Raw genomic sequence first — 25,010 nt, 5'->3', positions numbered from 1 at the left:
TTGTGTTGGATGTTCTGTGCATTACCAACGTGTCCTGCATGGAGCGCAGCTCCCGGAGGTTCCTGCATTTGCATCTCTAGCAAGCCGCCGTATGGTTGCATGTTGTGTTGGATGTTCTGTGCATTACCAACGTGACTTGCATGGAGCGCAGCTCCTCGAGGTCCCTGCATACCCAGCTGTTGGAAGTTATGGCATTGTTCGAAGTTTCCTATGGCGCTTGAGCCATATTCGGCATTCTCTGGCCGGACTTGGTTCCCCTGCTGAATCGGCATTGCAGCCATGAACGGAGGATTCTCAAATCCCAGGTCGACAGGCCATTCCGTCGCACCATCTGACTCGGATTCAGAGATGTCGTTGTCTGGATTATGTTGGAGACCTAAGTTGTCATTGGCCCCAAGTCCCTGTTGCTCAGCTAAAGCCATCCTATTGTCTTCTGGTACGACAGTTGCTTGCTGGTGGGTCTGAGTGTTTGCATTTTCTAAGCCGGCCTGTACCTGGCTGTCATCGAATTCGGCCATTAGGTGGTCCAGTTCAGGGTTGGCTGGCCATTCTTCGTCTTGGAGAAGCTCATTGTTGGTAGGTTGCGGGTTATCCAAGACTGTCGTGAGTTGTAGCCAGGTGTCGCGGTCAACCACTTGTTCTCCTGCCCTGTTCGGTGGACCTTGTTGGCCTGATGGATCCATTTGGCTTTGTCGGCTCCAATCCTGTGACGAGGAGGGTCAGATCAAAGATCGGTTGTACCTAGAATCACTGGTATCGGCAAACCCTTTGTCGTGACTTGCTAAAGCCTCGTGAGCATAGTTGATCATGGCTGTCCAAGCAAGATCGACTTACCGAGAAATATCTGCACAGATGTCTCTGCCGATAACAGTTCCCTATGTCGCCCCGACAGTTCAGTGCTAGGATCTTTATGAGCGCGATATCTTTGTGAGCGCGGTAGATCGGTCTCATTCAAGGGGTCATGGATCTACCGGTCGAAGTGTGCCGATATCACCTGTTCTTTGGGACCTTCTGAGTTCCTGTGTGAGTCCTCTGCCTCCCAGCCCTGAGAGAATGCCAGATCGGTCTTGTTGAGACGAAGTGGATTTGCTCAAGAAAGATCAAAGCACATAACTCTGAGTCGACACACTCTTGGGTGTTCTTCTTGAAAGCTCAAGGACTGTTAATGATTGTTGGTCGTGAAAAAATATTCTTCAAGAGCTTGAAGTTGTCGTTGTGGTTGTTGAAGAGTTGGTTAGGTGGAAGAGTCGTGATGAGGTGGGTGATGGAAAGAGTGAGAGGATCTCAAGTCTAGAGAATATTTAAGGGAGGGTGCAACGGCTTCACGATCTCGGAAACACCTACGGCTTGCTCGCGCGCAGCTGAAGTGTCAAGACACTATTGTGGTCGTTGACAATGGCATGTGGTTCTGGATATGAATGGTTAAGGAAGAATATCACCTGGTCACGAATCGATATCAAAAGCTATTCTACCAACCGAACAGTATCACTCGGGTCGAGAGTGATACAGTCGTTCATGTGCTCGAGAAAACCAACGTTTGAAGGCATTGTGGCTACAACAAGATCATGGATCTATGTTCGGTAAGAAGGACCACTATACAGCCCACCATTGAGGTGTTCAACTCGGCCTTGTCCCCTTTCTGAATCTAGCCAGCGCTGCGTTCATGAATTCAATTACCAGCTCATTGAAACAGCCTTGTACACCTACAATAGCCCCTTCAGTGGGCTTAGCGCAGGTATTGTTCCCATGGACGAGGTTCAAACAGACCATTGTTCCTATGTCACAGGGCATCTGTGCTGCTTGAAGTCCACAAGGCTGCGTTTGGCAGGGGTATGAATCAGTCTTGGCAGCAGTGATACTCCACAATCGACGAACAAGGCTATTGATCTCCTCGAACAATCATTGGCTAGCTTGACACCGGAGATGCCGGCTATTGTGTTGGATGGTGACTGGTCTTCACTGACAAAAGTACAATCGGTTCCAGTGACATTAGCACACTGTGGTGCAGTTTCACTAGCCGTGGCACGTGAGCATCAGATGATGCAACAGGAGATAGATCGGTTGGGCACACTGTCAGATCGGTTTGGACCACCATCTAACGACTTTAGCCTGTCACGCGAGGCCAACTGATCTGTGTTTATAAGCGAATACGTTGTGTCTAGACCACTATAGGTAAGACGTTTACTATCAAACGATCTAGAGGAAATACGTATATTTGCCGATCTCTATGAGTTCTAGACAGCCAACTGTCTTCACTAATTCATTAGGAGAGCCTTTTGTTATCGGATTTCGGACCTGCAAGACCACTCATTGTTCCATTGTCGAGCCAGTGAATCTCAACCGCGCACGTGTCCATACTGATCTTTTTATTGAGGAGAAACAGTCTCCACCAAGAAATGAACATGTCGACAGACAAAACCCAACACATAACCGGTCAGTGCTATCTCAAAGGTACGGAGCTTGAAATTCCAAAACCCACTATCTCAGCACCTATCTCAAACTGAGCATCAGGAAACATCGAAATGCTGGAACAATCGACCAGTCATACGGGGAGTTACAATTGCCGGAACCATCTAACCATTTGCCAAAAAACACACATGCATTCCTCCTCCCAAGACACAGCCAGTTGTTTGCTGTCAGCTTTAGAAGGCGCCATTTTCTTCCTCCAGCAGTTGTTTCAGCCACTCGGGGTCGCTTTCCAAAGGCTCCAAAGTACTGGCGCTTGGGCAGTTGTTGAATAAAGCGTCGAAGTTGGCACCAGCCAGTTGCGCCTCCATACCATCCCAGTCCATCTCATCCTGACCCGACAATGGGGTTTCGGCACTTGCTTCATTAGGCACAGCAAACGGGGCATTGTTGTAATGCTGTGGCATCACTTCGGGACCGTTATTTGACAGTTGACCGACCGGTTGTTGCAACAGCCATTCATGTTGTTGGTTGAATCCCGCATACCCGTTATTGCTGTATCCGATCGCGGGGCTTTCGACCTTGACCCGTTTTTGGACGGCATATTTGGGCGAGGAATCTTTTGCGGAGCGCTTCGATGTTGCATGAACAGGGGTGGTAGCGTTTCCTTGCAGAACTGCCGTGGCGTTGATTGTCCGCTGTACAAGCCCCCTTGCCTTTTTATCGGTACCCAGAAGACCATCGAGGCCGATCATAATCTCACAAAGCTTCGACGATATGGCTTCCTGTTGCAACCGGACAGCATCGATAGCATGGTTTCTGGCGAAGTTCAGTACCTCGGGGGAAATCGCATGGCCTGACCTGCCAGTTGCGGCGGTCGAGCCGTTGGGATATACTATGGGAGTCATAGCCGCCTCGATCTTGTTGTTGATAAGCTCGACAAATGCTGGACACGAGCCGACATAATCATAGTCAAACAAGGTCTGAAGCTCAGCAGTGACTGGAAACTGAACCATCTGGAGCACCAGTGCATTGCGCTGCGCAAGAGGTAGGTTGCCATGATCGGCATCGTGATCGATGATGAAATCCGCATACTCGCACTGATGGGTGAAGTGGTCCTCCATTTCCGCCATGAACTCTCCAAGTGTCTCAAGTGAGTCCCAAAGCAGCGGTTCTTGTTGACTCTCACCAGCGTCGGCAGGTTGTGTTGCTCGGCGCGCATTGTTCTTGTTTCGATGTTTGAACGTCCTCACTGCCGAAGCGTATGGATTGTTGAATTTGCCCTGCAGCTTGGATGCGCCGTATCGGTCGGTACCGTCCATCATGCAACCGCGCATCTTGGGCGCAAGACACAGCTGTTCAACCTGTTCGGCGGTCATGGTTCTCAAGCGTGCGTCAAGTCGCTTGAACAGGAAGTTAGCTCTGTTGTTGAACGTCTTGCACGTGGCAATGCGTTGCTCTCGGAACTCCTGGATGGCCTGCGGTGTAAGGAGACTGTATATGTCGTTAGCCGTCCAGCGCCATTGGATGAATGCGTCCAGGTATTCACCGCGAAGGTGGTTGGGGTACTTCACGCAAATCTCCTCGAGTGTTGCCGAGTCCGGGATCGGTTCTTCAAAAAGTGGGAAGGATGGTAGTTCGTTGTACACTTTGGGCTGATGGCTGCGTCCCTGCCGAAGCCCTTCTCGGAAGCGACCGAATGCGTTGGACGGCGGCGGCTGCTCTTGTGAGACTGGAGCGTATGGTGTCAGTGCTTGGCCATACTGTTGCTGTTGTTGGTCGTTGCTGTTGTTGAACGCTGCCACTGCATCAAGCGACGATGGATCTATGATGGGTGACGGGAGCTCCACGTACGAGTACTCCGGCAGTGATGGGTAAGTGCTCGACCCCTCGTCCATTTTGCTTGCTGCTTCCTGGATCTTCAGAATCTGGGTGCAGTCCCAGGTACGGTCCCTTCAGTTGCAACGGTACTACAGTCTTGCTTTTGGTAAGTGGAAGTCTCTATTCCTTTTCCAAAGTACAGGGCAAGAGAGCAAGTCCAGCTTGCGCGTAGCTTAGGAAAGGAATAGGAAAAGCAGGAGTGGAGGAGCGTAGATGGGTGTTTGGAGCATACTGTCTACTGTCTACGAAACGAATCTGCCTTTTTATGAAGAGGCGGCCTCCTGCCTTGCAAGTTGCAATCACATTACTACCCATCGAGGCAGTAAGCCATGTCTCATATCTGCTTGTTCGTCTCGGTCAGTTCGATACTGCCTCGTGAAAGAGCCGCCCGCTGCCTCATACTCTGCGGACAAAGAGGATTGTACTCGAACTCGAGGCTATGTGTTGAGGCAGTGGTACTTCGGTTGCTGGGAGTCGGTGCTCATACTGGAGCTCAATCGCAGTCTCGAGACATGCCCTTCGACCTTCGGCCGCGAATACTGATTTCCACCACCATATTTGAGGGCTACTGACACTGACAGGCCGCTGGCATGACCATGTGAGTGGCGTCGCGCATCCCAAACATACCCGACCTCGTGTCTCGCATTATACTCATATCTCACTAGTCGATATATGCGCAAAGATCTCAGGCTCGGTTTCGAACAATGACAATGGCATGCATAAAGGAGGAACAAAGAACAACTTGTCGGTTAGTTTCAACAATGGTCAAGATGCCAAAAGGGTGAAACACAAAGAAATTGGTATGGTCATATCACAGAATGTATCGTCTCGAACAATGGCTTGGTGCTTCGTCCGCTTGTGCAATCGAGTTCAAGGTCCCAACTTCCAAGGTCTACTGACTCGTGGAACCGTAGGCATCTACTTATCCGCTTCTCTACCTGCATGATAATGAGCCCGGCAATTGCAGAAGAGTCTCAAGTAGTTGCAGCGTTGTAGCACGAAGCGCAGGCTCGTATAGGTACTTAGGAACCGAACTGCTTACATGGCCGCAAGCTGCGCTTGCATGTACTGCTGCAAACCCCGAGCAACGATTGCACCCGATTGCTGGATGTCATTCAGTTCCCCAATGTAACAAAACCATGGCACATCATTACAGTGCACGGTCTACGGTACTTAACAAGAGGTACATGCTACGGTGCGATGTCGTTGCGAGGGTGGTTTGATGATGAAGTGTTCCCCAAATATTCTTGATGTTGAACAATTTATGTGGAGGAAATTTAGGTACAGGAAAATAAGGGGTCACAGCCTCGCCAAGACCTCATACAAACTGGTGCTGGCAATTGGTGACACGCACGGCGAAGTCCAGAGACTGGACTTGTAAGATCCACCGGGTTGCAAGATGCGATTGTGAGCCCAAGAGATATATCCGCTTGGTTTTTAATCCTGGGAAGTGCATCAGCGTCGCCCCCTTAAGCTCTGCGAAAGCAAGGACGCGAGATTAATTTGGCTTCACGGATGTGCAGTGCAGATCGAAGACGGTTTCTGAGAACAGTCCGGCTGGCGCTTTAGCCCCTACCTGGTATGAAGCAGCTAGGAGGAATCGTCAACTCGGTTCTTCCTCGAAAAATTGCTTTGCCATTCCACACCCGCAGTTCAAAACAACACCGTGGAAGCGGAGAATCAAAGAAACCACGGCCGGCGCGCATAAAAGCCTCGAACATTAGAAGTCCGCGGAAGTAATAACTGCTATTACCTGCTTGGAGTGAATCCTTCGTAAGCACTGCAGAGTATGGGCGACGAACAAGTAGGCGGAATGTGTAGACACATAGATGCAACTCAGCATCATGCAGGGCAGCCAGAATAGAAATGCCCGCTTGTGTGCCCCAGGAGCTTCAGCTTGATCACAACACCAGTATAGTGACAAAAGATGTAGGTTCCATATAGGTACTTAGCTTTAGGCAGACCTTTATCTGTCTACCGCCCTCGGTTTCAACACATATATTACACACCCGCAGAATTATCCTCAACAATCGCCACTTCACCACCATCGGGTCTTATGGCCTAGGTGGGTAGGGGATTTGGGATTGGTGCCTAGTTCGAGTCAACAACTAGGTCGGCTATAAAATACTCTCAACCATAATTGTTCGGTCAAAAAACCCTGATGGCATAAAACACCGGGGGTTTTCAGTCACTCATACACCTCCTGTACGACTGGGGCTTGTGAGACCTGTTTTTTGGCCTTTTTTGCTATTTCTGCGCTGATGTACAACTACGGCCGCACGGAAATTTGTGTCAAGGTCTACGCATAGAACGATACAGGCCGGAGAATAGACGAGTCTGTTGATGCTGACATTTGACATTTCTTTTAGTCCGACGCCACTCCAGCTCTACCATGTCGCAGATGCGAGCCTTCTTCGAGTCCGCAGAGTCCCCTTTTGCGCTTCGGTGAGCTCGGCCGTGAAGAACAAATCAGCTATTCATGAGGTTCCGACACCTCTTGATCAGGTGACATGAACGGAAGAGTGTCATTTGCAACGACAACTCTCACCAACGGGATGTCCGCGGAGACCGTGTCTTCCACTCCTCGCGGCAAGATAGGACATGGCTCTCTCGGAGGTCGAATTGTCTGCGCTCTGTCGCTCACCGATGTCCTCTCGGCTCCTGGAGCTAGTTGTGGAGACTGGTTGAGGGATGACAGTCATTTGCCATGTCTTGGGTCGCAGCGGTGCCGCTATGTTCGGTGTGGCAACGAATCCCGCTCACAAGGCAGGGGAAGTTCGAAGCTCGGTATACTGTTTGTGTTATCTGAAGAATAGTGTCAAACCGTTGCTGGTACGGCTGGGATATAGACGATCTATGAGTGCTGAGGACATTCTTATGTCAAGTTCGTCCGAACCGATATAGCTATGATGAAAGCTCGTCAACGATGCATATGACCGTGGAAGAAATGGAGGCATGGCAACGAAATTATAATTTTTTGGTACAAGGACAGACGGAGGAAGAGATAGCTGTGAAGCTCCAGAGAGCTCAAGCAGACAGCAAGAGTGAGAAGAACGATAGCAGAAATGGCGGAACAACACATGGCGGGAATCAAAGACGACACCGTCGGTACAGTCCAGAATTGATTTTGGATCCAAGTAAACATTCGAATTCGGAATTAGCTCAATACTGACCGCAGTATAGAGGTTCGCACTGACGAAGCTACGAAGAATGACTTCCCTCCGAACCGCGACCAAGGTTTGGGGGCCTTCAATGTCGCCAGGCAGGACATCAATCGAGCCCAAGAACCGCTACAAGACTGGAGGCCAGCTTTTTCCACAGCAAGTCGCAGATACCGTGGCTGATACCCCAACCAGGAGGGCGATGACATGTTGCAGGGCTTTCTCATGGTCTCATGACTTGTCTGGAACAGCATCTGAATTTTCCCAACTCCGAACTCAGGCCAGCAATCGCTCCTAAATGAGACATTGGGGGCAAAACAAGCCGTGTGTGAACTGCTGCCGTTAGCTCCGAGACCTGGTTAGGACACTAGCGGCCGGCATGGTATCAGGCCTTTGTTGTTCCATGCTCGATCAGGGATCTCGGTCAGCTTCGAAGGAAATCGCGAGGTCATCATGCTTCGGATAACCGGGTCCTGCCGTATGACATGGCAGGTCTTCACGAGAGACGGGCGGACTTTGAGCGGCGAGATACTCATAACAGCGTCGCCAATGAGCAAGGACTAAGGGTTCTGAGGAAGGAAAGATCGGTCCGCACACAGGCGAAAGCCTCGTCGCATAGCATGGCAGGCTGATCAGTCGTGGGGTGACTCAAGATTTCCCCAGGATTGCGAACTGAGGCGGACGGCAAGGTTAGCACTCGATCATCAAAGAATCGTGGTGGAGAACATAAACCGCGCTCATTGGTGGAGCCATAGTGGGCGCACCAGGTGCATCACGTGGTACGACTCATGGTTACTAATCCGGATCGGGGTTAACGGCTCGTTTCCCGGACTCCGAGAGCTCGTTGATATGTCGACGGTCCCTATTGGCTTACAATCGCGACCTGCGGGATCGCAAGCCGCATTCGAGGACATTGCACGAAGTCCACGGTTCATGAAGGCGGAAGTTTCCATCTCAGCTTCGCGGAGCTATTGTAAAATCCGTTGCCGTTGCGTAGATCGTGACTCAACCTCGTCGAGGTTGTCATTATAAAGGGTGTGGCCTCTGTTGGTTTGTGCCGGCAGCTATAAGCACACCATCCCCCAACCCAGCCCCGCACCATTCAGCGAAAGGCCATCAGCTATTTCCCTCGGCAGCCTATAGTCATACCCTTACCCAGCATTCCAAGTACAGCGACCTACTGCAAAAATGGAGTACCAGTATCTAGGAAGGTCGGGACTTAAAGTCTCCAAAGTCATTCTGTAAGTTCATCCTCCTGCAACAATCCGTCCGCGGTCTGATGGGAACAAGCGGTGCGATGTCGTATGGCACGCCGGAATGGAAGGGCTGGGTTCTTAACGAAGAGGAATCGTTGCCTTTGCTTGAATATGCGTACAAGGTCGGTATTCGGACATGGGACACGGCAGATGTCTATTCCAATGGCCGCTCCGAGGCAATCATTGGGAAGGCTATCAAGAAGTACAACATCCCACGAGAACGCCTTGTTATTCTCAGCAAGTGCTATTTTGGCGTCACTCCGGATGCCCTTGAGAGATATATCAGCGCCAACACAGCCAATGAAGGCGACTTGCTGAACCAAGTCGGCCTTAGCCGAAAGCATATCTTGGATGCAGTCGACAAGAGCGTCGCCCGTTTGGGAACTTACATTGACGTCCTTCAGATTCACCGTCTTGATCGGTCTGTTCCGCGAGAGGAGATTATGAGGGCGCTGAACGATGTTGTTGAGTCGGGCAAAGTCCGGTATATCGGCGCGTCTAGTATGGCGGCCTGGGAGTTTCAGGAACTGCAAAACATTGCCGACCGCCATGGATGGCACAAGTTTATCTCCATGCAGAACTACTACAACTTGCTGTACCGCGAAGAGGAGAACGAGATGATCCCCTACTGCAATCATACTGGTGTGGGCTTGATTCCTTGGTCTCCTGTGGCTCGTGGAGCTTTGGCCCGTCCTTGGAATAGCCGGGACAGCCTGAGAGAAAAGACCGACAACTTTCTGCAAGATTTGGTTCGCTCTCGGGATGACAAGGTGGACGAGGAGATTGTGGGCCGCGTCGAGCAAGTTGCCAAGAAGCTGGGGAAGAGCATGGCTCAGATTGCCATTGCGTGGGCTCTCAGCAAGAAGGATGTGAGTCCCATCGTGGGGTTGAACAAGAAGGAGAGGATAGATGAAGCCGTCGAGGCTTGCAAGATCAAGTTGAGTGAGGAGGACATTAAGTTCCTGGAGGAGCCCTACCAACCGAAGAGACGGCAAGGTTACTGATTCAAATGGTATGGAAAGAGTCGTGACAGTGCTAGGTCAATGAGGAGATGCAAAAGACATATGACGGCCGCTTTCAACCCAGAAAAGTCCTAGTAATCTTCTTGTTCTCCCAAATCCTTCAAACGGAGAGCATAATGCTTTTGTGCAAGTCGGAAGACAAACCATATGCCAGTGCAGCCTCACGATATGACAGATCGGCTGGGTGGTGAGTGGACCATTTGTGCAGAGTCTGTCGCAGTCTCACTGTCGCTTCACTGAGAAGTGCAAGACTGCGGCACTTCGTCCACCCACTGCACACCTTCGACCTCAAACATTCTTCCACAAACACCCAACCTCAATACCCTTTCATACAATCGATCTGCTCTTCCACATCAAAGGCTCTTTCGACTGTCCCTTGACACTGTTCAACTTGCATCTCCCCTTTTCCTGATAGTGGCGCTGCCTCAAGGCGCTTCCCACTGTCGCAACTTGCTCACTTCAACCTCCCCTATCCTCATAACCGATCCGCAACTCGATTCCACCTCTCTCCCTTGTTTGTGGGTTACCGCTTTTCTCTTCCCGAGCAAAGCCCCTTTGACTGCTAGCTGACCGATTCATTCAGCATCTCCCCTTTTCCAGAGAGGCGTCGCACTCAGGGCACTTCCACTGACGCAACTCTCTTACTCTAAACTGGCACTCTTCTAACTACTGATCTGCAACTGGAATCAACCACTGTCCTACTTTGTGAGTTACTGGCCTTCCTCTTTCGTATTAAAGATCCTTTCGCATATTAGTTAACCGATTCATTTAGCATCTCCAGCTCCCCTAACGGTAGTGTCGCAGTCAAAGCTCTTCCACTACCGCGCCTTTCTCACTTGAACTTTAACCTCTTCTACCCAACCGATCCGCAATCGAATCTCCCACCTCTTCCTCTCGGTAAGCTTCTTTCAAATCAAAGACTCTTTGGACCGTCACTTAACGTTATTCATCTAGTATCTTCCCTTTCCTGGTAGCGGTGTCGCACCCAAGGTGCTACCGCTATTGCAACTTTCTCACTTCAGCCTTCAACTGTCGCAACAGTCAAATTTTCAACCTCACACTGCACGACTATCAGACTTGTTATCCTTTACCCTTGGCTTCCTCTTCAAGCCTTCTCCTTTACTCTAACTTGAACTAATCCTCACTGTCGCGTCTCAGATGATGGATAAACCAGGCCCCTCAGCAGGCCCAGAGCCAGACCGAAACATCGGCGACAGCAAAGATACCGCCACTACCATGGAAGACCAAAATTCTGGCAGCCATTCAGTCCCTGCCCACTACTCCGGGGAGGCCGAGGATGCAGATAGGTTGGCGAGGTACCTGGCAGCTGGCGGGCCCTGTTTTGTAGGCAAATGCCAACAGCAGGCCAAGCTGACCCACCCATTTCCCGGCATGCACTTCGCAATCGATATGCCGGCGGACAAGGACATTTTCAATCTCGAGGCGGACATGCCAGAGCCGTCGGTCAAGGTCAAGCCGTTCACGTCCTTTGGGCAAGGCGACGATGAGCCCGACTTGACTGCGGCGGTCCGGAGCAGCAAGACACAACCGGGGGTGTCAGCAATCTGGGGTCCCGACACATTCGTGACGACCAGCCCCGAGGTCAAGGAGATCGTCAAGGAATACATCAAGGAAATCGACGAGCAAGGGAGGGCAATTCGACGAAAGATTTGCAAAAATTTGCTCAGGAACATCAAAGAGAAGAAAAAGACCAAGACGGAAGAGGATGGCGAGGAAGAGCAGAAGACTCGTCAGACAGATCCAAGTTCTGTCGCAACAAGTGAGGTGGGCCGTGGAACCTCCAGCGGAGCACAGGAGAACGACAATGGAGACAACGAGACATCATCCACAGTCTACACTTCGCAAGCTGGCACTGAAGTCACAGATGGAGCTGCACAGCTCATCCGACCGCCTCCGCCAACACCACCGGACACTGTCTTCCACTCCGCTTTGTCTATGCCTACGCTGCCCGCCTTGCATCAGAACTCAGATCCCGGCTTGATCGAATTCTATCGCGTCAAACGGGCGCAGAACCCTGTGGTCTTTGATGCCGAGACTGAAGCCATCAAGCAAAGACTGGTCGCAGCCAAAATTGCCCGCGGAGGAAGCACTCAGTTGCTCACAAACGAATACACTGTCGAATTGGCCAGCCGGGAAGATGCTGCCACCGCCGAGCGATGGGCAACCGGAAGACATCCAAGCTTGCTAAGTGCAGAGACCTCGCCGCAGGGCATGTCGCCGAGAATCGAATCGCCGGCGGAGGAGTTTGGAAGTGATGGAGCCTCGTTTATGGACACTGCCAATGGTCGTCTTCCCGGACCAGCCATACCGGAGGCGGTTGAAAGTGGCGAAAGAGAGCAGACCGCACAATCCTCGGTCGCAGGCCATGCATCCGTGGCGGAAACCAGAGCGCTCTCTCCTGATGAGCAGGATGAGGAGAAGAAAGAATATAAGGACCTTTTCACTCGTCACCCGCACCTCGACCTCGAGGCCCACGCAAGCAAGGTTGACAAAAAGCAAGCGGATAAGGACCTCGCCGCTCGTCTCCGGCGCCTCCACATCTACGCCTACATAAGCATGCGTGACAAAAAGCAAAAAGATAGGGACCGTCCCACTCCTTTCGAGCACGAACATAAGGAGCTTGCTGCTCGTCTCCAGAACGTCGACCTCCCCGCTCACACAACCAAGGGTAACACATTTGGCATGATAGAGCAACAAAGCTTTTTCGAACACCAGGTGACTGCTACCCATGAGAGGCGTATTATCACCGCAGCTGTCAAAATCACCCAGGTCTATGAGGCTGAACGATCTCCTGAGATATCGACTGCAGAGATTCTTACCGCCGTGATGGATGACTTGAAGGGACCTCGACCATTGGTTGACCGTCGTTGTTACTGCATTCCACCGGAAAAAAGAGCTGAGATTCTTGCTCTCCTGGAGGAGTACGGCAGCGAGGACAAGACCGCCACAGACAATAATGTCTGAGGGCGGCTTTTTACTTTGCTCACTCGACACCTCGACATAATGGCTTTTCTCTTTCTGCTTCTTCATCAATGAGCACAACTGGCTTCAGATCCCTAAGCACCGAAATGGGGACAGTGCTGCACCAAGGGTCAGCACTACTGGTTTCCAATCCCTAAGCACTGAAGCGCGAACAGTGTAGCACGCCTGTTTATTTGCTTATGTGCTTTCTTGCTCAACCGCGAACATGTCAGGGAACCGTCAATGAGTGCAACAGAGGACAAAGCGAGCGTGAATTCGCCGCAAATAATGGGAGTGGATGCGTCTGAGAGCATCGGACGAGCTGAGATGAGCTGAGCTGGGGGAGCAAGCAGTAATGCGACGAATGTGCTGGGCTGAGGATGAATGAGCTGTCTGAGGCAGTGTTCCCAACGAACGGGACGGCGATGTAATGTTTAATAATGTGCACAGCGTGCACCCAGGTGGCTCTCGGATTGCTCCAAAATCGCCTCTTCATAGCCACAACAAATAGCTCAATTGATTTTCCATGAATCGCATGAAGCCTCCAGCCCTTAGGCTGTCTGCAGTGTGCAGAAACTATGGTACCGTAGTAGAAAGACGCTGAAGGTTGTTGCCGGATATATATTGTCTGCTACCTACCTGAGGTAAGTAGACCCCAACCCCGGTAGGTACCAGGTATCTATTACAGGTGCAATGCACCCACAGTCTGAGGTGGAAATACGATTGCAGGGTACCTACTAGTAGTGCCCGCTGCCATTAAGGGTTCCATTCTCTGAGTCAATTCCCACTTCCACTTGCAGATGAAATTCTGGTTCGGCTCGTAGTATACGATGAATATTTCTAATATTCCTAAATACTCCTACAGGCAGCTCCGGTTTCAAAAGCATAGCACGAGCTTCAGCTTTGCCTGAGGTCGAATGGGTGATATAATATACAGTGTCCGTCCATGTTGATCCGGCGTAATTGTCGGTTGAGCGGTCGACACTTTCTATTCAGCCACCCAGACGGCAGCCATGCCCCTATTGTTTGCGGAAAGTACGTTAGTAAAGTTGACGCTGACAACAAGCAACAGCGCTGGGAGGACGAGATGAACGCTTGAGCATGATGGTGGATGGATCTCTTGTTCTCGGGCTTCCCCCACGCATATGCGTGTGGGCGTGGATTGCACAACCGACAGGAAGACAACAACGGAGGACGAGCCAATTGATCCAGTAAAACAGGGTACGGAGGGCGATAGAAACAATAGCAGCCAGCTAACGACACATCGAAAGGCAAGGGGACAAACTTACATCCCAGTACCGACACACATGCTGGTAACACCAATCTTCTTGCCTGTCCTCCTCAATTCGGTGAACAAGGTACTGACCTGCCGGGCACCGGTGCAGCCGAGCGGATGACCAAAAGCAATGGCGCCACCCTTGGGATTAACCTTTTCAAAAGGGATGTCGAGCTCCTTGACACACCAGACAGCCTGGCTGGCGAAAGCCTCATTGATCTCGTAGATATCAACGTCGTCTTTGCTGATGCCAGCCTTTTGGAGGGCGACGGGAATGGCCTTCCATGGCCCAATGCCCATGAGCAAAGGCTCAACACCGATGACCGAAGACGCAACAAACTTCCCCAAGATCGGCTGGCCCAACCGCTCGGCAGTGCTTCGTTTCATAAGCAGCACGGCAGCCGCACCATCTGAGACCTGCGACGCGTTGCCAGCATGTATAGACCCGTCCTTTGCAAACGCGGGGCGGATCTTGGATAACGACTCGGCCGTGATGCCGGGTCTGACGCCATCATCTTTGGTCACAGTGACTGTCTTTTCTTCTTCCGTCTTGGGATCCGTGTATTTGACCGTAACCGGGGCGATCTCCTGGTCAAACAGGCCCTCCTGCTGAGCCTTGAGGGCTTTCTGATATGAACTCGCGGCGAATGCGTCCTGTTCGGCGCGGGAGATGTGTCGGTCCTTGGCCATCTGTTCCGAAAGAACCCCCATGGGCACTTTGCAGTTGGCCGCCTCCATGTGGTTCTCGAGCAGATCCGAAAACTCGGTGACAGCTCCCGGTCCGTACTGCGACGACATACTCTCGACTCCAGACCCGATTCCGATCTCAATCATGCCCACTTTGATTGCGTTGGCAATGTCCACGCACGCCTGTAGTCCGCTGGAGCATTGTCGGTTCAGACTCTTGACCGCTGTTGATACCGGGAACCCGGCAACCAACGCCGCAGCACGGTATTCGGTCGCCCCGCCGCCGGGCGCCAGCACGCATCCCGTGGCAATGTCCTCAACCAAGTTCGGGTCGATCTTCGATCGCTCAAGCAGGTTCTTGAGTGTGTATGCGAGCAGGTCTGCCGCCGGCGTGTCCTTGAGGAATCCCTTGCCGCCCTTGGTGAACGGACTCCGGAGCGCGCAGGTGACCACCACATCGTCGGGGGATTTGGACAGAATCGACTGTTTGGAGTCCGAAACAGGTGAGCCCCCGAGGTGCGACGAGACCTGCGTCAGGCGTTCTTGGGCTTTGTTGGGTGCTGAATGATACCAATGCTGTCAGCATTGGAATGGTAGTCTATTGCCACAGCGACGGCTTGCTTACCTTGGGCCATGTTGAAGAGAATGAAATCAGAGGGTATTGTAGCGGGAGGAGAAAGTGTTGAGAATGAAATTCAAACAGTGAGACGAACAAGAGAGAAGAGGACGGTTTTGATGCTCACGAGGCCATGTTATTTCTGATCATGCTGACCTGAGTCTCTACATGTGATACTTTCGAATGTTTGTCCGTGTCACCTACGTGTAACATGGAACCGAGGCATGTGCGTTTCCCGTGCTGACTGATCAGACGCGAGAATGTTGCGTCGCAAGAAAATGACATCATCATCATCATCATCATCATTGTTTACTAAGATTTCTAGGGGTTGGATGCCGAGGTTCAGCTGACGAGCACTCGTGGTATCCTTGATTGATACAGCAGGAGACGTATTCACAAGTGTATCTTGTTATACACATGGCATTCCATATGTAAACCTCTATTAGGCGCCGGCATTCATGAGGCCGGGCTTACGCTCCCACACAGCCAAGGTCAACAGACCGGTGTTTCCGAGATCAGTATGCATCCGAGTTTGAAAAGTCTTGATGGGATTATATCGAATCAGATAAGCGTGGTCTGTTCTAGGGAACATTGTAAACTCCAATACCTAGGTACTACCCATCCATGATCATGCGCCTGGGTATCTATACCTATCTTTTGTTTTGTCCTAACACCAACAACACGCTCATTGCGCTGTGTCGTTGCCCTCTTCCCCAACTCCAGCGCTCTAACCAATCCGTGAAGTCAAACCATATCAGCCATCTATCATTTTCGCAGTCTGTCACTGCAGCCCACATGTCACAACTTATCCTTTTTTCGCCTCGGCGGCCATGCTGACGACTTTGGAGGCCTGCGGATCCTCAGATTATCATCCCCCTTATCCAGCACTTCAGCCAAATACTCGTGACCAAGGTTTGGGCGCCTTCATCCTGACCGACCACCACTTTCTCGGCGGCAATCCCTCACTTGGATGGTGTCTCTTGAAGGACAGTATCGATCCCACGGCGCTTGGTCTGCGAGTCTCCGCGCTTTCCGTGCTTTCAAGGGGGATGTTGAACACCGCGACGCAATGCTGTTTCTTCCACGCGATCAACGCTTGCCTGGTATGGGCTTGTTCGTCATGATCGAGGATATAGTGGCGGAACGGGGAGGCTAGAACAAGAACACAGTCAGAACCAGAAACAAGCTCCATAGCACACCAGGGCCGGATGCCACTTACGATCGAAATTGTTCAAAATGTCACAGATGCTGATCTCTTCCAACCCCCGAATCGTCTCCTGTATAGCTTCAGCACGCACTTTCCGGGTGCGCGAATAGAGCTTCAGGCGATCCTCAACCTCGCTCGGCGAGAGGCCGGGTTCCAGGACAACTCCCAAAGCGAGCGCGTCTTCCAAAGCCATGGCAATCCGCTGGCCGCAATACGGCGGCATGGGATGCGCTGCGTCACCCACCAGGGCTAGCCGGTGGCATTGGAAAGTGGCCAACGGGTCCATGTCCCAGATCGGCTGGTCCAGCAGGTCTCGGTCGCGGATCCTTTGGAGAAGGGCAAAGCATTCTTCGGGAAATCCTTCGGCAAGCCGCATCAGTTTCGTCTTGCTTGCCGGGTCTCTCCAGTCTTTGCTGAGGTTCCGGATCGCCATTCGATCGTCGTACAACAGTTTGATGCAGATGACTTGACCGTCCGATGCTGGATAGACCAGCAGACTCTTGTCTTTATGATGGTAAGCGTGCAGTTGACCGGGTTGCTTGACGAACTGGCATGTCCGCGAGTCGTCTGCCAGCGCCTCGCGCGGGATTTGGGCTCGGAAAACGTGTCGCTTCAACCGAAATCTCTCAGTCTTACCACTGAACACAAAGGACCTGCAAATCGAATGCACGCCGTCCGCACCGATGATCACATCTCCCTGCACTTCAGACCCGTCCACAAAGTAGACGATTCCCTTGGCTGGATCGACTCGATACACGGGGCGCCCGGTATAATACTCGATCTTAGGACAACCGCTTTTGGTCTCTTGGAGAGCGTTCCAGAGTGACGCACACAAGTCTTGGTATGTCGTGTTGTGCCAGGGCTATATGAAAAAAGGTCAGCATTGTCGTCGAGACATTCGTTGCAGAGAGATCACTCACCCAAGTGTGCTCGTCTAGCTCAAACGTGTCGCTTTGGGTGGTGCCATCTTCTTCCATCCGTAATCTGATCAGCTGTTTGTGCATCGGTTAGTGGCAAGACAATGAGCAAGATCTCACAATAGCTACTCACTTCCTGGACTCTGGTTGCACGGACTTGTGCCAAGTCGACACCCAACGCCTGAAGTGCGGATAATGCATTGGGATAGACAGTGATTCCCGCCCCAACGCTGTTGGGAACGCCTGTCTGTTCGTATATCTGATCAGGCACATGTAAGAGGCTATCCCGCGACGATATGGGGAAATGACTTTGTTACCTTGACATGATGTCCCTGTGACCGTAATGCAAGAGCGGTCGCCAGCCCACCGATACTGCCACCCACGATCAAAACCTGCAGGGTCGACATGTCCTTCCCGACACGGCGGCAATGAATGCTTGTTATGTGTTTTCAGCACAATCACACGGAGAATGGTCGAGGGATGATAACACGTGGGTAGTCTCCAAGGCGAACTTAAATTGTGCTGTCGAGGGAGAGTCACGTTATCCAGTGGTCATGCAAGGGGATTGATGTCGATCCTGGAGCAAGGGATATCTTGACAGTCATATAGCACGGTAACGGCTCGTGTTGATTGATGGACAGCGCTATGCGATCCCCAGTGGCTTTACAGAACTCTGCTTCTCAGGATGTGGGTGGCGGTGATGTAAAAACCGAAAACCACTTTCGCAGTGCCCAAACGACCCAAAAAGGGATCATTTCGAGAATAACAAACGTCAAGCCCGCGGCAGTTTTTGGGATCCATACAAGACCTACCAAAGTTCACTAGATAGCGGTGCACAGACGCTGTCCACGCTTACGGGTTTGACTTGGGGGCCGCTCAGACCATCTGCAGTGGTGTCTACCCCTGGAATTCTCGTCTTCGTCATGCTCTCCGCGGAAACCCAATCCCATTATTATTGATAAAAACAGTCCCTGCAACGGTCCTAGAAAGGCTATATCGCTGAAGCGATGCAGCAGTCGAGATACTGGAAATGGTTGTCTCCCGGTTTGGAGCAGTTAAAGGCTGCTCTCGGTGGGATAAGTATTCGGCTTGAGGTACTTTCGCACTGGGTCCGCAGTAGTGACAAATACTGAGCCTATCACGAGAGACTTCGCTTGGGAAATCCATATCGCTGCATTTGGATGGGAAATCGAATAACCTCCATATTTGGCGCAGGATTAAGAGGTCCGCATATCAGGAATCGGGCCTCCTTTCGATCGATCCCGATGACGCAGCACAGGGCTTAGCTCGACAATCCGTGCAGCCGAATCGGAGCTGCACCACTGGAGCCACGAAGATTGTTGTACAACGTTGTAAAGGGTGTGTGCGGGAAAGACCGGCAACGGGCGCCAAGTCGCTTGTTCAGAGACCTTTCGACTGCAGTCTGGGGAAGGTGAAGTCGAGATTCAATCGAGGCCTAGACCAACCTCCTGAATAGTGCGCGCGGTTTGATTCTACTTCTGGCGGATGGGCTGCTTTTCGCACTCCGCTCCTCTCCGGGCGTTGGGAGCCTAACGCAATAATATTGCCACGGGCGGGAGTGTTGACCTGATAGTGGTCTGTGCTCTGGTTATGGGCTGCCACAGACTGGCTCGTTTTATTCTTGGCATGATAAACGGCTCCGTGTACCGTGGCTGAGTACCAGTAATTTGAGATAGCAAAGTCAGATTGTCCGCCATGCGGTTCTTGTCATTGCTGATGATCTGCTGTAAGGATCGGGGTTGCGCCACGTGGGCGGGACAGAAAGCCACCAGCAGGCCTGGCCACTACTACCTAGGCAGTACGGGATTCGTCGAACTGAACCTGACAGGAACGTTCGATGTCTGGCAGTACTTGTAGCAAGGATCTGTCGCCAACCAAGGTGGCCCCGGAAAAGCCCAAACGGCGTGGAATGTACTCGGTCGCCCGTCCGGTGATGTGGAGAAACGGTTGGCCGAGAGAGTTGAGTCGGACGCTATTTGAACTCAAGCTGTGAGGTTGCAACACATGGGACCAAGCGTGCATACTTTCACCCGTTTCGCACGGGCGCTCCAAGCACATGTTCTGGGTTTATTGTTATTGTCGACGACTCAACCCCTTCGTGAGCGAGTCCAAATCAAGCTGTTACTTCGGACAAGGTACCTGTACTCGTCTCACCCCATTGTGCTCGCTTCAGTCCTTCAGTTCCAGTCTTGTTGCTCGTACCAGAGCCAGCTGCTCCAAAAATCTCTCAGTGCTGTCCATTAGTACCACGCTGCTCCACTTCAATGAGATCACGACTTGAATGAGGGGGTTTGCTGCTTGAGAGATCAATAGCCATACCAGCGGCCGAATCTGCCACTTTCGACCTTTTGCGCGGGGTGCTAACCATACGTTTGATATTGACGCCAGAAGGTGACAGGGCAAGCGCCCCAGTGCTTGGAAGATCCACAACATCACCAACCTCTAACGCCTTCGCAGAATGTCATAGGGCCATGTTGAACGGTACAAAAACACCTCTCCATGTTCTTGAGTACGGGAAAGATGAATTATCCCGGCCAGTAGCCTGCATGTACAACGGCAGGAACAATCAGCCGTACGTGTTCGGGTGGTCAGATTATACACGCACGTCTGAATCATGCTGGATCCAGCTCCAGCAACTTCTAGACCAAGTAGAAACAAGAACGGAAACCTCCGCGAAATACCTGTGCTATACTTGATAAGCCTTGAGTCCGTATGTCCATGATCCAACTGCTTCACGGAACATCCGGAAGCCATATCCTGTTCCTCAAATCGTCCTGAGCAGGATGCATTTCCCGGTCTGGCCTAGCTGTTCGTAGGCATGCACTTTCGGTTGACCTCTCGTGCACTTGGAAGGGATGCCGAGGTTATTCTTGGTGTTTCTTCAGAGTGAATGGGTGTACCTTCTGGACCTGACAGAGCTGCTTATTGTCCATCGATAACATGGGGACCAACCTTGACTGAGGGAGGACAGTACGACAGGCGTGCTCTGAGAAGATGTGCGTTGTAATGCGTCAGGCATGGTAGCCTCGGCATTGTGAACATTATTGGCATAGGAGATGATCTGCGGGCGGTGCTCCAGAACTGGTTGTATTCGTCTTCAAATTGAAGAGACTGTAATTCGAGCATACAAAGGACTATGAAAACTGAAAACTGCCAGTGTCCACGATAGCATGGACGAAGTTCAAGACAAGGCTCTTGGCCGCGCCAAAAACTGCCGAATTCGGAGCTCGGTACATAAATACAGATGTTTGGCCAAGATGAGTAGAAACTGCTCGCGCCTGACCCCGGATCAGGTCGAGGGTGACGCCGCCCTGTGCTCAACCCCGGCTCCACTGATCGCCTACCACACTGCAGCGTCCGTCGTGGCACAGAGTCTGTCCAATGAAATCCGTCTAAAGCAGCATCGAGAGATGCACACTTCTGGTCTGACACGCCCACCCCAAAACCCAGGGCGCACTTTACCTAGGGTAGTCACAAGAGTAGTGCATAACCGTGCCAAGGACCTCGTCAGGGGGACCCACCCCTCCTTCCGAGTTTGGCGGCCGCGTTTACGCGGCGCCACACTTGCTCTACGAGCAAGTGCCTGTCGGCAACTGCGTCAGGTTACCAAGTACGTCGCGTTTCGTAGATTCACGCGTCTATCGACGTCGACGTCGATAACGTTATTAATAACGCTTAGATATACTTATTTATTCTTCTTAATGCTCCTATAGGGTCTCGAGGGAAAAGTTATATAGTAAATTGGGCGGTACTTATCCCTCCGTCGAGCTCTACGTATATTCTAGAGAGGTTGCCTCTATAGCCTCCTCTTAAAGTCTTATACTTGCTCTATTACGTTATCTCTCTTCCTAGCGCTCTAACCGGCGTTATTCACGTTACTCTCGACGCTATTATACTTACTCTTTACGCTCTTATATTCGTTATTAACGCTTACGCTTACGTGCGGCAATCTCAGCGCGTTTCTCCTCCTATTAACGCAGTTTCTTAAGCCTCTAGGTCTCGCGCTCGATAATATGTTATACCTTCTCGTATTTACTCTCTTGCCGCAACTCGATATACGTCTATACGTCTACTACTATAATTACGCCTTTAGCGACATATCTCTATAACTAATCTCGGGACTTTCGAGACTCTCGGTAGTTATAGATACGCTATAGATCGCGAACTACGTTCGTATCTAAAATAACGAGCGCCTCGGCGCCTTTGAGGAATGAATTAAGCGAGTCGCGTGCGGTAGGCGTTATCTTAGTCTATTTAACTGCCTCTTTGAGGGTTTCATAGGCAACGTAGAAGGATCGAGGCTTATAAGGAGTAGTAAGTGTCACGGAACAAGGCCCAGATGTGGTCACATGACTAGCATATGATCACTTGGCACGTGACCTGGCTAGCGCTAAGCCCCATTTATTAATTAGGCTTGGCGCGCCCGCGAGCCTCGGTCTAGTACCTCTACTAACCGAGCGCTCTTAACTCTCTTATAGTCCTTCGTATAATAATTTACTCTTTTAAAACGCCTCTCTTGCTCGAGCCGTAAGATTTTATTATACTACTCTTTACCCTCGCTCTAGCTAGTTAAACTATCTAAAGCGTAGTATCTTTTTTCTCTTTTCTTATCTTACTATAGAAGTATAAGACTTAAGGAGATCCTTCTAATTAGCGCCGCCTATAAATTAGGATCGAGACTAAGTCTACCCCTTCTATATTAAGACCTCTATTATATCTCGTCGTAAGAGACTCTTAAGATCGACTACGCCGTAAACTCGAGTCCTCTCGATATTATCTATAACGTACTCTTATTAACCTTACTCTCGTTAGAGTTCTTAAAGATCGACTTATCGTAAACTAAGAACCCTCTAGACTACGATTAACTCTTAAGACCTACTAATTCGACTAGAACTCTTAAGATCGGCCGTACCGTAAACTCGAGTCGTAGCTATTTAACTAGTCTTAATCTTCTATATACTACCTCGATCGAACCTTTCTACTCGAACCTTCTTTAGTTTAGTCGAGTAGAATTAGGAAAAGAATTAAGTAAGAGATTAGATTATATATATTAAGTTAATAAGATAGCGAATAAAGGTAAAGACCGAACTAGTTCGGCTAGTTATACTTCTAGACTATTATAGTTAACTATTCGGGCTACCTAGAGTACTTAAGGCACCTAAGCTACGCTAAGTACTTAATCGATTTCGACTACTACTAGTATGCCTATTACTTCTAGTTATTACCCGTCGCTATTAAACCTATCTTTATTATCTATAGGATAGTCCTCTCTATATTATATCGAAGACGACTATAATAAAACCTTTATCGAAGATTAGGCTAAGGTAGAGTTTAACCCTAATATTACTTACGCCCTAGAAGAACTCGAAGAGAAACTAGTAAGAGACGAATAACTATAATATATCGTTATCTATACTAGATCCGAAGGCTTCTCGCTAGCTCTCTTTCTTAAATAAGGTCTTACTAAGGATAATCGATTAATATACGTCGAGAAGAATTTTCCTATATATATTAAACTCGTCAACGATCTAATATTTATAGATTAGTACTAACTCGCTAAATTTATTAAAGTCTAGAATCTTTACTCTAAGATCGTCTTTATCTATATACGACGTCTAATTAGGAAGTATATCTAAACTCGGGATAACTTCCGGAATACTAAAGTTTCGCTTAAAGTATAACGATAATAAGCTAGGGAACTTAAGCTAGAGTTAAAAAAGCTACGTAGATAAATAATATAGAAGAACTAAGGTCTAGAAGTAGAATACTTATAATAGATAATCTAGCTTACTAAGTAGCGTAACCTCTTAAACGCTTTCGAAGAAAATTAACGATAATTTGTTTAATACGTATAAGAATAGCGTAATAAGATTATCCGCCGAGACACTCGGGTTAAAGCCCTAGAAGAAGAACTAAGAATCTTATAATAGTCTTAGCCTCGGCAAACTACTTCTTAAGCTACGATAGCTATTCCCTAGGTATTAATACTTTCTTAAATACTTATTTCTAGTAAGACTCCGCCTCGTATTACTTCGAGTAATAATCGACGTAGTAAACGTTCTTCTATATATTAGACTACTACTACCTTTAGAACTAATATTATCGTATCTTCTTCTATCTATCGTATTAAGATTTCTAATCTCGAGAAATTTAATAGTAATAAGAAAAAGTATAAAGTATAGAAGTCTAAAATAATATATAAGCTTAACTCCGAGAAGAACTACTTCGACCGAGTAGAATCGATCGCTATAGTAGAATATATTATCTTACGCTTAAAAGAGTTTACCTACGAAGTAGTCCGTAAAGAGTTACTAGCCTTCGCTTCTTCTTAGAAAGTCTTCTAGTCCGGTCGAGATATCTAGATAGCTTTAGACTAGCACTTCGAAGATCCTAATAAGGAATAGACTACCTAGGTAAAGTATGACCTATTAAAGTAAGGCGCTAACGAATTATTTAATAACTTTCTATCTAAATTTCGTATTATTACTATTCGGCTTAACTCTACGGAAACTACCCGTATATACGACTTAATAAGGAAATTAAATCTACGCCTATAGCGACGTATTAATAATAGCATCCCGTACAATACTCTTCGTAATCTAATCTAGAAATATCCTTATTAAGAACGAGTATTTATAAACGAGACGCTCTAGAAATCGTTTAATAATTATTATACTACGAAGACTACCTCTAGTAATAAAGTAGCTAAACGTACTACTATTATAATCTTCTCTATAACTATAAAGAAAGAAACTAAATTTAAGGTTCTAATATTAGTATATCTATAGAGCTTACTAAAACTTAACCCGAAACTTAAACGTTAATTAAGAGATAAGAATAAATATTATAGATATTAGCGTATAGAATATCGCCCTAATAATCCTAACTATAAGTATAATAAGTAGAAGACTACTAATGCTTTCTCGATAGCGCTTTAGCTTAACTCTATACTCCTAGAAGATAATATATTAATAGAGTCGTCCGAATCCGAGGATAATAACTTTTCCGAGCCGGAAAATACCTAGTCCTAAATTAACTTCGCTCTATTAATTTAGGATATATTAAACCTCCCCCTAAGCGTAATAAACTAACTCTATCTACCCTTACTATTATAGATAAATATAATTATCTTATACTAGACTACACAATTAAGGTACTTAACTACACTACAAGCTATAAAGTAATGCTAGATACTGGCGCCACGGCTACCTTTATTAGTAAACGATTCGTTAGGAAGTACCACTTACCATAACGATAACTAAAGTAACCCCGCGAACTACAGTTAGCTAACGGACGGAAAGATTTCATTATATACGTAGTGGAGATCGAAATAGTAATTAGATAACACTACGAGAAACTATAGTACTACGTGGCTCCTAAGCTAAGTTACTCTCTTATACTTAGACTCCCTTAGATAACGAAACACTCTATATAACCTAACTTTACTATACGCTCTATAACGTTCTCTCCCGAGAAATATAAGTCGTATCTACCCTATCGTACACTAATTACTATATCTAGTTTAAGGGCACCTATTACGCGTCTACCTAATGCTTAGATCGATAAAATCGATATCGC

At 49.2% G+C, this 25,010-nt stretch overlaps 6 protein-coding genes across 6 annotated transcripts; 2 read left to right on the top strand and 4 right to left on the bottom strand.

Moving 5' to 3' along the window:
• Positions 1-26: 26 nt before the first annotated feature.
• Positions 27-683, bottom strand: HMPREF1120_08766 (uncharacterized protein; the record flags this gene model as incomplete). The annotated part of the gene is made up of 1 exon (XM_009163035.1): positions 27-683. A coding segment is annotated over one exon (657 nt), but the record flags the coding sequence as incomplete, so codon positions are not given.
• A 1,959-nt stretch (positions 684-2,642) lies between these two features.
• On the bottom strand, positions 2,643-4,304 carry HMPREF1120_08765 (uncharacterized protein; the record flags this gene model as incomplete). The annotated part of the gene is made up of 1 exon (XM_009163034.1): positions 2,643-4,304. The coding sequence occupies one exon, from the start codon at positions 4,302-4,304 to the stop codon at positions 2,643-2,645; it is 1,662 nt and encodes a 553-aa protein (XP_009161282.1).
• Positions 4,305-8,636: 4,332 nt separating this feature from the next.
• On the top strand, positions 8,637-9,708 carry HMPREF1120_08764 (aldo-keto reductase; the record flags this gene model as incomplete). Its single annotated transcript, XM_009163033.1, has 2 exons — positions 8,637-8,689; positions 8,739-9,708. The coding sequence occupies 2 exons, from the start codon at positions 8,637-8,639 to the stop codon at positions 9,706-9,708; spliced, it is 1,023 nt and encodes a 340-aa protein (XP_009161281.1).
• Positions 9,709-10,884: 1,176 nt separating this feature from the next.
• Positions 10,885-12,711, top strand: HMPREF1120_08763 (uncharacterized protein; the record flags this gene model as incomplete). Its single annotated transcript, XM_009163032.1, has 1 exon — positions 10,885-12,711. The coding sequence occupies one exon, from the start codon at positions 10,885-10,887 to the stop codon at positions 12,709-12,711; it is 1,827 nt and encodes a 608-aa protein (XP_009161280.1).
• Positions 12,712-13,277: 566 nt separating this feature from the next.
• On the bottom strand, positions 13,278-15,498 carry HMPREF1120_08762 (acetyl-CoA acyltransferase). Its single transcript, XM_009163031.1, has 3 exons — positions 15,297-15,498; positions 13,998-15,231; positions 13,278-13,727 (listed from the first exon to the last, which is right to left on the bottom strand). Exons 1-3 carry the CDS (start codon positions 15,304-15,306, stop codon positions 13,697-13,699), a joined length of 1,275 nt encoding a protein of 424 aa, XP_009161279.1. The 5' UTR covers positions 15,307-15,498; the 3' UTR covers positions 13,278-13,696.
• Positions 15,499-15,812: 314 nt separating this feature from the next.
• Positions 15,813-20,636, bottom strand: HMPREF1120_08761 (salicylate hydroxylase). Its single transcript, XM_009163030.1, has 5 exons — positions 17,729-20,636; positions 17,545-17,670; positions 17,415-17,486; positions 16,507-17,356; positions 15,813-16,439 (listed from the first exon to the last, which is right to left on the bottom strand). Exons 1-5 carry the CDS (start codon positions 17,816-17,818, stop codon positions 16,177-16,179), a joined length of 1,401 nt encoding a protein of 466 aa, XP_009161278.1. The 5' UTR covers positions 17,819-20,636; the 3' UTR covers positions 15,813-16,176.
• Between the last annotated feature and the right edge of the window lie 4,374 nt (positions 20,637-25,010).

The sequence above is a fragment of the Exophiala dermatitidis genome, assembly GCF_000230625.1.
Source record: "Exophiala dermatitidis NIH/UT8656 unplaced genomic scaffold supercont1.7, whole genome shotgun sequence".
NCBI classification, from domain to species: Eukaryota; Fungi; Ascomycota; class Eurotiomycetes; order Chaetothyriales; family Herpotrichiellaceae; genus Exophiala; species Exophiala dermatitidis.
Note: the sequence above shows the minus strand (reverse complement) of the source record. Positions and strands in the feature narration are given on the sequence as shown.

What these genes read in the sequence shown, in the direction of transcription:
- HMPREF1120_08762 (XM_009163031.1), bottom strand. An exon ending in ATGTGTGTCGGTACTGGGAT is followed by an intron (nt 13,728 to 13,997) that starts GTAAGTTTGTCC and finishes CGCAAACAATAG; the next exon opens with GGGCATGGCTGCCGTCTGGG.
- HMPREF1120_08761 (XM_009163030.1), bottom strand. Translation starts at nt 17,818, where the DNA reads ATGTCGACCCTGCAGGTTTTGATCGTGGGTGGCAGTATCGGTGGGCTG. An exon ending in GTGCAACCAGAGTCCAGGAA is followed by an intron (nt 17,487 to 17,544) that starts GTGAGTAGCTAT and finishes ATGCACAAACAG; the next exon opens with CTGATCAGATTACGGATGGA. An exon ending in CATTTTGAACAATTTCGATC is followed by an intron (nt 16,440 to 16,506) that starts GTAAGTGGCATC and finishes TTCTTGTTCTAG; the next exon opens with CCTCCCCGTTCCGCCACTAT.